Source organism: Vanessa tameamea, chromosome 29 (genome assembly GCF_037043105.1).
Source record: "Vanessa tameamea isolate UH-Manoa-2023 chromosome 29, ilVanTame1 primary haplotype, whole genome shotgun sequence".
NCBI classification, from domain to species: domain Eukaryota; kingdom Metazoa; phylum Arthropoda; class Insecta; order Lepidoptera; family Nymphalidae; genus Vanessa; species Vanessa tameamea.
In genome coordinates, this window is record NC_087337.1 from 1,415,457 (window position 1) to 1,429,528 (window position 14,072).

The 14,072-nt window shown below is 40.0% G+C and overlaps 1 protein-coding gene across 3 annotated transcripts in view; it reads left to right on the top strand.

The window, feature by feature from the left end:
• The window catches only part of LOC113396149 (uncharacterized), a 110,830-nt gene that overhangs the window by 79,075 nt on the left and 17,683 nt on the right, over positions 1-14,072 (top strand). For all 3 annotated transcript variants that reach the window (XM_026633974.2, XM_026633975.2, XM_064219785.1), the window contains one exon: positions 7,277-7,506. In XM_026633974.2, coding sequence (XP_026489759.2) covers positions 7,422-7,506 — 85 coding nt within the window. In that variant the 5' untranslated portion in view covers positions 7,277-7,421. The remainder of the gene's footprint in view (positions 1-7,276; positions 7,507-14,072) is intronic.

Genomic DNA, 14,072 nt, shown 5'->3' on the forward strand with positions numbered 1-14,072 from the left:
ACCTTATCTATCTACCTACGTGGGGGTAGGTAACCTCCCACTTATTTCTTGTTCTACCGCTTATAATCAAAAGCGTATATTTCATATTCCGGTTTGAAGGATGAGTGAGCCAGTGTAACTACAGGCACAAGAGACATAACATCTTAGTTCCCAAGGTATAAGGGACGCAATGTCTCAGTGATGTGACGGCGGGCCATCGGTTACGTAAGGAATTAAAAAAAAAAAATCTTGCTAGTGTTGTAAAGTTAAATTAAAAAAAATGTAGTCTTCATTAAACGATCGAATTTAATTTTAATTGCAATTATAAAATAATTTCGGCCACGTCGTTGAATGTGTCATTCGATTCAAAGATGTGATATGGTCGAATTAACGTCATTTTAAAAAAATCTTATACAGGGTGTTCGTTCTTGTTGAGGATATATACATACATATATACAATTATGTTTATTGACATAACTTTGTTATTGAAGCAGTTAGAAAGAGTAACTACTAAGTTTCTTGTCGGAACCGATTAAAAATTTTAAAAGCCTACTTGGATAAATTATATTTTCATTTTGGTACCTAACACCCCTATAGGGGGCAAGACTGGACTGATGGAAACTGATGGGGTTATTGCAGTGTTGAAGTTAAACAGACAGACATATCTCATTTCTCATTTTATAGTATTATTCTGATTGAGTTCATATATATGTCTCTATGTGAACATATATTAGATTACCGGACCGACCGTCCGGCCGCTTTTGCACTCGAGTACTAAAATTACTTATAAAAAAAGCGAGGCGTTTTAAAAATATATTATATATACCTAATTGTTTGTTAAGCATAAATATGTAGGTAGATTTTTTTTTAAGGACCGAGATTGTTGTCATTTTGCTGTCGTAATTTTTTTAATTAATATTTACTAGTCGTACCCGCGACTTCGTGCGCGTTTGATTTTTAACAAAACAGTTAATGTTGTAGCCTAAGTTACTTCTTATTACATCAGCTATTTCCCAGTGAAAGTCCCATCGAAATCGGTCCAGCCGTTCCAGAGATTAGTCGGAACAAACAGACGGACCGACATAAATGGAAAAAGATGTTATTTTGGTATATGTACCGTGTATACAATTGCCTTTAGTAAAAAGCGGTTATTTTAATATTACAAACAGACACTTCAATTTTATTAAATGTATATATTTATAGATATATTTTAAACCAGTTCCGTCATCGTGTGACGGGGGTGGAGGTAGAGGAGTTAAGGAGTTATGTGCTTTTCCAGGCTATGATCTATCTCTGTGTCAAATTTAATCCAAATCCGTTCAGCCGATCTTGCGTGGCTGAGAAACAAATGTTCATCAAAACTTACGCATTTATCAAAAGGGTGGTCATAGGTGTTTGACACAAAAAAAATTGCCGATATCCTTCCTCGGGCTTCAAGTTTGCATCATACCAAATATCATCAAATTGGGCTTAGCCTTAAAAACGTAACAGACAGACAGACTTACTAGAGCATTTATCATATTTAGTGATATAGTAATACGGAAATCGACGAGTAAAATTATTGTTTATATGATCATGTACTTTCAAATTTCAATTCGTTCGTAACTTTAATTTGCTCTGTAAGAATTATTAACAGTTCTTTACATCGTCAAAGCGCCGCTGGCCCAGGAACTGAGATTTTTAACCCTCGTACTTAACACGACAATACTAAAGTATCGCTGTTTGGCGCTAGGATATGGTGCCTACCCAGACGGGCTTGCACAAAGCCCTACCACCGAGTTAGTTAAAACGCAACGGTAGGTATCGGTATTCAAACGATATTCAAATCAGAGATGTGTTTGTGATCTTTGTTGCGGTTTGAAGTTTGAGTGAGTGGGTGTAACTACAGGCACAAGGGTCAGTCGTGGTGGTCCGTTTACGAATATATGCATTTTTGATACGTGTTTCCCTTAAATATTGCGATTATTTAAGTCGACGTCGAATACTACTTTCTGAAATACCGGAGCGAGCGTTGAGTATCAAGTTCGTTCGTACAGTATACCTTTACAGTTAGCTTAACTCAAAATATACAATTAATTACATCTTAATAATTCGATTTGATACCTCTAGCCCTAAATCAGTCGACCGTACGAAGCGAGGTGGTCCTCCGAGTCTTTCAACTGTCGGGCTGCGCAAGCGCAACCACATCGACAAATTCGCTCGACGCACGTCAATACGGAAGGCGTACCTCCGCTTAATTGGCTGAAATACTCTCCAATCCGTTTAAAATTTTTAAAACGCGCGCAAATAAAAAAAACCGAATTAAATACCTTCTACATAATAAGTCCGTATTGTCGAAATTGTCAAAATTTTCAGTTTAAAACGCGTCCGCGGTCTGGTTATTCGTGTACTTTTATTTATATTCAAGTGACACGCGATGGCTCTTTGTGTATGTACATTTCTTTTTTAATTTTAATAAGCCGTGATCGGATTTCTCGTATGTCATAATTGTTAAGTGACAGTTTTTTTTTGTTTGTTTTTTTTTTTTTTAATTTGATCGTACCTTTTTAGTGATAATGGTGTTGCTTTTTTATGCTTAGATTTTTTTTTTTTATTTTTTTTTTTTTTTTCGATCGAACGAATGGTTTCGTGTCGTGAGTGACTTCGTTTAATTTGAAACGGTGGTTTTGTAACTGTATGTATATTTGATGGCGCTGCGGTTAGAACGCGTTTATCTTGAGAATTGATTGCGGGTCCGAATCCAAGCGTCATTGAATTTTGATGTGCCTAATCTGTGTTTATAATTCAGCTCGTGCTCGGCGGTGAAGGAAAACATCGTGAGGAAACCTGCATGTGTCTAATTTCAACGAAATTTTGCACACATGTGTATTCCAGCAACCCGCATTGGAGCTGCGTGGTGGAATATACTCCAAACCTTCTCTTCAGAGGGAGAGGAGGCCTTAGCCCAGCAGTGGGAAATTTACAGGCTGCTAATGTATATGTGTCTATGCATGTGTACATATATATCATTATTTTATTTTAAATATATTATTAATGTAATGTATTTATATATTATGTTTATCTCTGCTATGTACAGTGTACACCCCCACCTCTTTCTATATTTGTTCCTTCCTCTACCTTAAGGTTGCCTGGAGGAGGTCGCTGTTTTACCGATGAGGCCGCCTCTCGTGCATCTTTCTCGAACGTGACTAATGTACGTGTTTATTGGTGTACAGTAAAGAGTATTATGATTTGATTTGATTCAAAAACAACTGCGGGAACTTACGGTTGAAACTAGTGTTGCATATCGATAGTCCAATATCGATAGTCTATTGATAATATTGTCACGTGTCAAAACTATCGATAGTATATCGATAGTACCGATAGTATCGATAGATCCCCATGAGCAATACTATCGATAGTATTACTTTTAACCTAAACTATCGATAGTCCAAAACTATCGATACTATCGATAGTAGCAATAGTATTTTTTTTTTTTTTTTAAATATTGGACAACATCACATACATTACTCTGACCCCAATGTAAGTAGCTAAAGCACTTGTGTTATGGAAAATCAGAAGTAACGACGGCACCACAAACACCCAGACCCGAGACAACATAGAAAACTTATGAACTTTTTCTACATCGACTCGGCCGGGAATCGAACCCGGGACCTCGGAGTGGCGTACCCATGAAAACCGGTGTACACACCACTCGACCACGGAGGTCGTCAAATAGTATCGCAACTATGAATAGTATTGCTTACAGAGAGCTAGCGTTTAGTATTTATCAATACGTTACCGTCGATAGTACTATCGATATCCTGAATAGTTTTCGAGGTCGACTATCGATAGTCAAACTGTCGATAGTTCTGCAATGGTGGTCGAAACGAATACCGCGGCCCGGGAAGGATGTAGAAATTTGGCGAAGTCGGAAACTGGGTGTTATTAGTTCACCCAGCTGAGTTTAGTTTTTAGTGTTTTAGGGATGTTCTAGGGGGGCGATTTTAATGTAACTGTAGTTCAGCTTCAGTAACGCCATGAGATTGACGTTAATGCGTTTATTAATTGTGATTTAAAAACTTGATCAACCGGATCGTTTGGTGATGTTGGCTTTTTAAAGCGGATGTATTGTTTTCTTCATCGTGATATCATGACTGACTACTCTAGCACAGTTCGTATTGTGACCAGGAGTAGTGGTTGTGGTTGGGGGTAGATTTGGACACTAACTTCTGATAGAGTTTCGTATCAAAATAAAAAAAATTACCCCTCAGCTAAATCAGCGCCGGCCGAGTGTAAATAATTCTGTGGGATTCATTTTAAACGCATAAAATACCTCCCAAACCTCCATACTTCAAAGGGCAGACGTAAATAAAAGTGACGGGTTTGACGCGTTCGGAAACGAAAAATGATACGATACGAAAAAAAATGATTACCTCGTTTCTGAACATAATTAACGTTTTAATTATAAATTACATCATCGTATTCGGTCAATATTTATGTGTGTTTATAATTACATAGAATCGTTCCGTATGTATGTCTGTCTAAACGCGATAAATTCAAAAACTGTCGAGATGTTTTTTGAGTATATTGGCGGAGTTCGTGAAGGCTATTGAGGCTTTTTTTTATGACATTGGATGGCGTACGAGCATATGGACCACATGATGGTAAGTGGTCACCACCGCCCATAGACAAAGGCGCTGTAAGAAATATTAACCAATCCTTACATCCACCTATGCGCCACCAACCTCGGGAACTAAGATGTTATGTCCCTTGCGCCTGTGATTACACTGGCTCACTCACCCTTCTAACCGGAACAATATAGAGTACTGTTATTTGGCGGTAGAATATCTGATGAGTGGGTGGTGCTTGTTTCGACTTCGCTCGTTGTTGATGATGATGATCATGATGGTGGTGGTGGTGATGGTATAGCCTAAAGCCTAGGCCTACCTCGATAAATTACCTATCTAACGCTGAATAGATAGGTTAGGCCATGACCTATTTTTTTTTTAAATTAAAAATGAATTGTAATATGTATTTTTATGTAAGTTAATGAAATCTCTACATATCAAAGAACTGTCTGTCTGTACTCAAAAAGTACTGAACAGATTTTAATACGGTTTTCAGTAATGCACGAAGTGATTCACGAGGAAGGCTTGGGTGTAATTCATTACAGTTCATGGTATGTCGGAGAAAATTTTGCCGATTGGGGGCTTTCCCGGCGCCGCGTACACCAATTTTACACTCACCATCGAAAAAACCACTTCCGTACTTCCGGTTCACATTAATTACCACCGTGGTAACAATTAAACACAGAGTTCCGAAAATGCCAGTACAATATATTTTTTTTTTTTTTTATCTCTGGTTGTGTATTGCTGTTGGCCCTACTGGCCTTTACAGCGTCACCGAACGTTGGGGCGAGTGCTTAGACTCTGCCTTAAGGTGAACCCTTTTGGGCTCGAAAGTGACGTTCGTCCTGAGGGTGTCCCCTATGAGATCGCACCTCGGCTCAGAACGTAGTCGGTGGGGTACAATATTTTTTCCATCGAGACCCTATATATACCGGAGCGAACCAAACGATAGCGCGATTCAGAAATCAGCCCCTTCATACAAATTATTATGACAAATATTTTATACATTGTTTTAATTGTTGGTTTAACACCGATAGAGTTGTATGTATGTAATGACAGAAACCGGGTGCGTATTTAGTATATACGATGTGATATTTAGTATGATTTAATTAAAAAAGCGTTATTAAAATCCCCGTAGTAACGACTTTTATGCAAGTTTGACGGCGCGCGTTCTTTTTTTGTTTTTTTTTTTTTTTTTTAATGTGTTTTATATGTTCGTTCGGAAATTGTTGTGTTCGTATCGTAGTGTTATTCGTTTTGATTATAGATTATTTTGAATATGTTAATGTTGAATGATTATTAATAACATATTTAAATAATTTATATTCTAAATATATATATATGTTTTTTGGTTTTATATGGATGTATGTGTGTTTATGTGTTCGTACACATAAACACACATGTCTCGTATGTATGGTGTTTAAAAAGTTGCATTTTATATCGAGTTCCTTGGTTCCAGTCGTTTGAGATTTTTTATTTGTAATAATTGTTACGGGCATTTTTTTCCCCTGACGGTACCTTATCTTATGGTACCACTTACCGTCGGATGGTCTATTTACCGTTAAAATACTACTAAGTAAATTTATTGTAGTTGATTTGTTTCTTTAATTATAAATTATTTATATAACAATAATTTTCGACGTTACACCCATCTGCCGGCCGACCCGTGGTGGACAGGGCCGGACCGTAAGTTTAGGGGGATCTGAGCTAACACTACTTAGGGGCCCACCTAAGACATATCTGAACGTAGACTTGAATTAAATTAATTGAATGGGTTTGTTTAATTGCAGGACTCGCAGCGCCGCAAACCGTACGATCTGTTTAATTTAATAAAATAATGGATTCTTTCGCATTATCGTCGATGTTTGACTGACTTGACTTAGCTGGGGCCCCCTTGAATCCACGGGGCCCTGGGCTGAAGCCCAAAAAGCCATATGGTAGATCCGTCCCTGGTGATGGACGAATATGTTATTTTTATCCTGATGTCACATTTATTTATTTAGGATAATAAACACTCGCGCAACGAAGCGAAGCGTTAGCCGCCAAGCAATATTAAACAAATTAACTGAGAATGTTCGTTCGAGCGATCGCCCGGGAGCTGTTCGATGTGATTTTTCACTTAATCGCACAGTTTGGTTGTAGCCTTACGGATGAGGATTTTAACGCGCTCGAAATAGCAGCACACACGCGTGAATTTCGTGTATATTTATATATATCACCGTAGAATTGTAAATAATGTTAGATTATAATCTATCTCGGGAGATAGATTACAAATCTAATGGTCAGTATTGAATATATATAAGAGCCGAGATGGCCCAGTAGTTAGAACGCGTGCATCTTAACCGATGATTTCAGGTTCAAGCCCAGGCAGGCACCACTGAATTTTCATGTGCTTAATTTGTGTTTATAATTCGTCTCATGCTCGGCGGAGAAGGAAAACCTCGTGAGGAAACCTGCATGTGTCTAATTTTAACGAAATTCTACCACATGTGTATCCACCAACCCGCATTGGAGCAACGTGGTGGAATATGCTCCAAACCTTCTCCTCAGAGGGAGAGGAGGCCTTAGTTCAGCAGTGATACGACATCTCTCTTTATATTTTCTAATAATGTTTGCGTTTTATGTGTGTGTATGTGTGTGTGTGTACAATAAATAAATTAATTAATTGTATGTTATCCTTGTTCCAGGTAAAAAGAACCACCGAAGGAGTACATTCCAAAATAGCTAAACCCCCTCTTTTTGTATAGACTGTATGTAAAAATAAACAATAAAAACTGACCAAAATTTTTCTACCAAACTTTTGAAAGCAACCAAAGTGCTTGAATAAGGAACATGATGGTGCCGCAGCAGTACTGCCTCAGGTGGAAACACCACCACTCGAACGTCCAGAGTATGTTCGCTCAGCTCCTCGAGAAAGGTGAGGTGCATTTTGTTTTCCATATATACCAACTATGATTAAACGATGGAGTCTTTGACGAACTCTCTTGAGTTTTTTTGTGACTGGCTGCGTTCTGTTTTCTTTATCCGCGGTAAGATTGTTTTTTTAATTTGTCATGATGGTAAATGGTCACTGTCGTCCATGGACATTGGCGCTGTGAGAAATATTAACCATTCCCCACATCGCTGATGCTCCACCGACCTTGGGAACTAAGATGTTATGTCCCTTGTGCCTGTATCAACTATGGAACGGCTGGACCGATTTTGACGGAAGTTTAACTGACAGATAGCTGATGTAATAAGGAGTAATTGAGGCTACAACAATAACTTGTGTGTTAAATTCAAACGCGCTCGAAGTCGCGGGCACAGCTTGTATATAAATATAAATAGATAGTTAGTTTTTTTTTTGTAATATATACTTTCAACATATTGCATAGGTCAAGGACATTAGACTGTCGTTAGCAGGAAACGCATTAAACCTTCAAAACACTCGAAATGACTAGACATTCAAAAATGGAATTGTTTTTCGTACTTTCGTACTGGTTTCGGGGGCTAATTAATATAAGTATGCCATTATTTTTTTAATTATAACTCGTTCAAAGCCGATCTGAACATTCTAGAACATTCTGTTCATCGATAATTAAAAAACTCACGAATGTTAAAAAGAAATAATTCTAAATCAGTTACAAATTTAAAAACAAGTTTTCTATTTTCGAATACGTTCCAAATTTAAAAAAAAAAGGAAGCAACGAACTCGCCGACGTTCTTATGTAATTAGTTTTATTGATTTGATCGTTCTAGAAATAGATTCGAAATCGAATATACGAATAAATTTATAATTACATGAATTGTTTATTAGGCCGAGTTGGTCCGGTGGTTAGAACGCGTCGAGGTACATTTTTAAAATTTTTCGAACCGAATTTCGCGTTTAAAAATCTGAAAAAAATCACTTCATATCTTTGCGTTATCCCCTACATTTTTCAATAATAAAACTTTCTTCTGTCACCTGGTTTTGTCTGCTTTTCTGTAATTTTTCACCGTCTTTTCGCTGTATCTTTTTATCCTTCCGACTTATCTTTTTTCGTTGTTCGGCGCGATCGTGGGGCCCTCCGTCCTGCATCCGCTGACACCTCACACTTCCGGATCGGCTTCTCCGTTCCGGAGATATCCGTCTAAGACCGGAAATTTGTGTCTCTGACCATGTTATATACATATATACATATATATATGACAGGGAAGCTAAAAATAGGACAAACATTTTTTTCGGCTTATTCGATAGCCCGGCTCTGAGGGTCACATATGATGCCTTAGAGCCAACCTGACTCACGTACTTCCTGAGAGAAGCCGCTTTGAGCACCCAGCTGCTTCAGCGGACTACAGAATGGACACAGACATGGAAACAGCGTCGGACGCCTCGGTCCGGTTCGACGACGACGTCGAATCTAACTCGGGCTCCGATACGGCGAGTCCCGTTGCCGACCGCCGCGGCAAGAATAAGAAGAACGGGCTCAGCCGCGCAAGGGCTGAGCTGAAGGAAAAGGAGGAGGAGGCGAGGGAGCTCGCCTTCGAGATGTCGCTTCGCAGCCGGGCGTTTAAGAAGACTCCCCCGGTGGTGCAATCTCCCGAAGAGCCGACCCTTGCAGCACGCAGACGCAGCGACCTCTGGAGGCCGTCGTCGAGGCCCTGCCGTCTCGGACGGAGGCCGACACGGCGGCAGTGGCGAGCGAGGCTATCTCCTCCAACTTCTCGCGAAACGCAGCGGCGATGAAAGAATTCATCGCTGCGTCCATCGGCGTCGCAATCAAGGGACATCTGGCTCAACTGGCGGACATCGAGGCGCCGCCGAAGACGCCTCAGGTGGCCAAGTCGAAGTTGGCCACTCCGCGTACAGCTGCCATAGTGCTCACGCTGCAGCCGGAGGCCGAAACGAAGGGCATCACCTATGCCCAGGTCCTGGAGAGAGCAGAGCAGAGCGTCAAGCTCCAGGACCTCGGGATCAGCGGTGGGCTGAAGGCGCGACGCATGGCGACCGGGGCCAGGGCTCTCGAGTTGTCGAGAGCCCAAGCGGAGCAGGCCGATAGGTCGGCGGCGAAGCTCCGCACCGTGCTCGACGGGGTCGCCGACGTGGTCCGGCCAGTGAGCAAGGCCGACCTGAAAGTGACGGGGCTCGACGACTCCGTCACCGTGGAGAAACTTGCTGCGGCGATCGCGCGTGCAGGTGACTGCTCCTCCGACGCAGTGAAGTGCGGAGTGATGCACGCGGACCCGGATACATAGGGATGGTCCGCGTCACCTGCCCCCTCACGGCAGCGAAGAAGCTGGCCGCTGCCGGTCACCTCCTCGTCGGGTGGAGTTCGGCCAAGGTGTCCGTCGTGGAGCAGCGCTCTATGCGCTGCTACAAGTGTATGGGCCTTGGCCATACGAGGGCGCTCTGCCCGTCGAAGGCGGAGAGGGGTGGCCTGTGCTACCGCTGTGGCTCGGAAGGTCACAAGTCAGCGGTATGCACGGCCAAAATGCGCTGCGCGGATTGCGCGGCGGCCGGCATGTTAATTAGTCGACTGTTTCAAAAGTCAATCAGAAGTGAATCGTCGTAGTTTTTTCACGATGCGCGCGCAGTCTCGACGAGTGTAACGATTTTGTACATGCGCAGATGCGCCGATTATCAAATTGGCCAATTAATTAATTTAAAGCTTATGTTCATTCGGTAATCGTTTAGAGATAAGACATAGTATGTGATACGAGATTGCATGTATGATAAAAATGTGAGGAATTAGTATTTATTGATTGTTTTAAAGTATTTAATTAAATCTACACAGTATGATACAGAGTCGCATCCCGTCTGTACGCTTGGATCTTTTGAACTAAGCAACGGATTTAAATGCGGTTTTCATCAATAGACAGAGCGTTTCAAGAGGAAGGTTTATATGTATAATACATATATACGCATAATGTAGTAGAGAAACGCCGAGAATTTCACTTTGTCTGGCCGGTATGAAATTGAGATTTTTTCTTTGTTGTTGTTCTTCGAACTTAAATTTGTGTCCGTGCGAGTAAGAGAGCCGTCTCTCGTAGCTCGTAGATTTATAGCTACAGAATGAGCGGTGCCTACCTAGACAGGCTTGTACAACTACAATTTTTATGATAAAGAAACTAGATATATATATAAACATTACATTTTTAAAGTCTTGTTTAGGATTTGATCAGGGGAACGCGGATGCATTTGGGACCCGCCCAAGACTGGAGGCCTGGGGCGAGCCACCCTGTTAGTCCGCTACTGTGTAGAAGTGTAGTGTTTAGTTCTTTTTATTATTTAAAATGTATAATGTAAAGGCCTTTGTGAATATGCCGATGCTGTTTCGAAATATATTAATAAATAGATCATGGGGAAGGTCTTGAGCATGGACGTAGATGGATATAGAGGAAGGGGACGATCAAAGAAACAATGGATGGATTGTGTGAAAGACGATATGGCTGGAGAGAATGTTACTCGTGAGATGACGTAAGACAGAGAAATATGGAAAAGGGAGTGCTGCGGCAACCCCAAATAAAATTGGGATAAGGAGAAGGATGATGATGATCTCCGGCATATTTAGCTTCAATCATCCCTGAGTTCTGTATGATATGAATGTTATGTCTCTTTATAGTTTTGAATTCGTTTTTTTTTTGTATACTGTATTTTATGTTCGTTTGTTCCCCGCAAGTTGTTTTCGTTATATGGATAATAGTTTTTTGTAATAAGTTTAAAAAACAACTATTTATTATCTGTTTTTGGTACGGTCGTTAAAATTTACTGAGCTAGTAAATATATGAGCCGAGATGGCTCAGTGGTTAGAACGCGTGCATCTTAACCGATGATTTCGGGTTCAAACCCAGGCAAGCACCACTGAATTTTCATGTGCTTAATTTGTGTTTATAATAAAACATCGTGAGGTAACCTGCATGTGTCTAATTTCAACGAAATTTTGTCACATTTGTATTCCATCAACCCGCATTGTTGCAGTGTGATGGAATGTGCTCCAAAACCTTCTCATCAAAAGCCTTAGCCCAGCAGTGGGAAATTTACAGGCTGTTAATGTAAATTTAATGTTAAAATATACTAACTATGGCTGGTATTTTTTATATATTAATATACTTGTTGCCCGCGGCTTGTTAAGTGTTAGGCATCAAAAAGTAGGCTATGTCTTTCCTTGGGGTTCAAGCGTGCTTGATACCATTTTATCAAAATCGATTCAGGGTTCGGCCACGAAAGAGCAACCGACGTACAGAGCTAGTTTCGCATTTGTAATGTTAATATAGATATTTACCATTCCTTACATCGCCAATACGCCATCAACCCTGGGAGCTAAGGTGACATGTTCCTTGTGCCTGTAGTTACACAGGCCCTTCAATCGGAAGCATTACAGAATACTAAGTATTGCTATTTGCTTTCTGGCGGTAGAATGTCTGATGAGAACCTACCCAGGTTGTACGCAAAACCCTACCTCTAAGTAAACTCTGGACTGCTATTGAAAATGTCTCGACGGAAAACTAATAGGTATCTTTAGAATGGCTCGACTCGGTAATTGAACCTATATGAGACGAATAAGGTAACGATACTTCTCAACATTCCATGGATTCATCGTGTAGTGAGGTATTCCCAGGTTTGTAACTCGGATGTAGGCTTAAGAAGGCCCCCTTTGCAATGCACATCAACGCTCACCTTCCCTGCTCGTATTGCTCCCCCTGTCTAGCCAAATTTTATTTAGTAGGACCCTGTTAGCGCAGCTTTTGGATATTATTTCCAAGATAGAAATTGCTGCAGATCTTAACATGCCAATGTCCTTTAGAAGGCTATAGAGACATTTTTTATCTATACAGTACTTTAAAGTAGTTTTTTTATCAATTCTAAAGCAATATTTGAACCTCTGACCCGTATTTGTGAGCTGATTGATAGGTCGATCGATTGAAATTACCCGCGATACTCGCCGCGAAACTGTTTGTTGCAACTTTATTGTTAATATTTAATCGAAATGTAATATTTGCTAAGACCTGGCAACACTTGTCCTTGTAATCAGAGGAATGATTCGTTTCACACGTTAAATAAACACACGTCTTAATCACGCGTATTTAAATATATAGAAAGGCAAAAGTCCATATTCTTAAGAAATTACAATAATACAATATAAAAATTACGAGGAACAAAGGCGATTCGTCGCAGACTTAGACGCCGCAACAATGGCGGCGTTCAACATTCCCGCCAACCGTCGATACGACGCTTCACCGGACGGACTCAGCTGTCGAATCTTGTTTCCTCGTAATTTTAAAGATGGCGCTAGTGTATATATTACCTCGTTTTTAATGATTAAAATGTAATCAATAAATCAATTTCAGATAACGCTAGCTTCAGTAGTGCTATTCTGACAATTAATAGGACACTTATTTAGTACAAAAGTGAAGGAAACATGCTTGGTGGCATATAGGCTTAACTGGTGGTAGGTCTTCGTGCAAGCCCGTCTGGGTAGGTACCACCCACTCGTCAGATATTCTACCGCCAAATTATACTCAGTATTGTTGTGTTCCGGTTTGAAGGGTGTTTGATGAAAATAACATCTTAGCTCCCAAGGTTGGTGGCGCATGTAAGGAATGGTTATTATTTCTTACAGTGCATTGTCTATGGGCGGTGGTGATCACTTACCATCAGGTGGCCCATATGGTCGTCCATCAACCTAAACCATAAAAAATGGTGGTGGTGCAAACGCTATGTGATATTTATAATAGGTAACATATCTCCGAAATAATTAAATTTTTAATGACATAGTTGACATTGAATTGAAGCGACGTCGAGAATCTCGGATTTTGCTCGGTAAAGTAATGTATAACTCCGAAGTTATTGGCATTATAGAAAAAAGTTTCAGACAAAAATTGTACACAATTAAAAGATCTACACTTTTAGAATCGGTAAAATTTAATAAAATTGGATGGTCGGGGAGAAAACGACGAAAAATAGAGAAAAAAGTAATATTTTTGCCTTGCGGGAGTAATAACTTGAAAAATATTAATGTTATAAAAAAAAGTTTCAAATAAAAAAGTTAATAAATTTCATTTAGAAGAGAAAAGGTCTCTACAATTTTTTGCCTAACACTGATATTTCTCGAGATATCGAATTAAACGCGTTTCCATCGAAATGACCTTGAGCTGACCTCAGTACAACCCCATAAATTGGAATTTATGCTCAGAATACACCCCCCTATCGACCCTTAAAATCCCCAAACTGTGTTCGTTCATGTTTTTTTAACCCATTTTTAGCCATAATTTGACTGGACTATTCTAGTAGAAACAAAATCTGTCATAGGTTTGGAAAGTCCTAAAAAAAATATTTTGAATAAACGCGAAGGTTCGCGGGAGACACACTAGTAATAATTAATAACAAAAAACATCTAAAACGTCAAATTTTCTATGACTCAAGAATAATACGTCCGAAGAATCCGAGCTTCGCGCCAAAAAGTAAACCCAAGTCACTTTGACAGGCGATCGCGACTTTTTTTTTTAAGTGTTACGCTTCAAGAT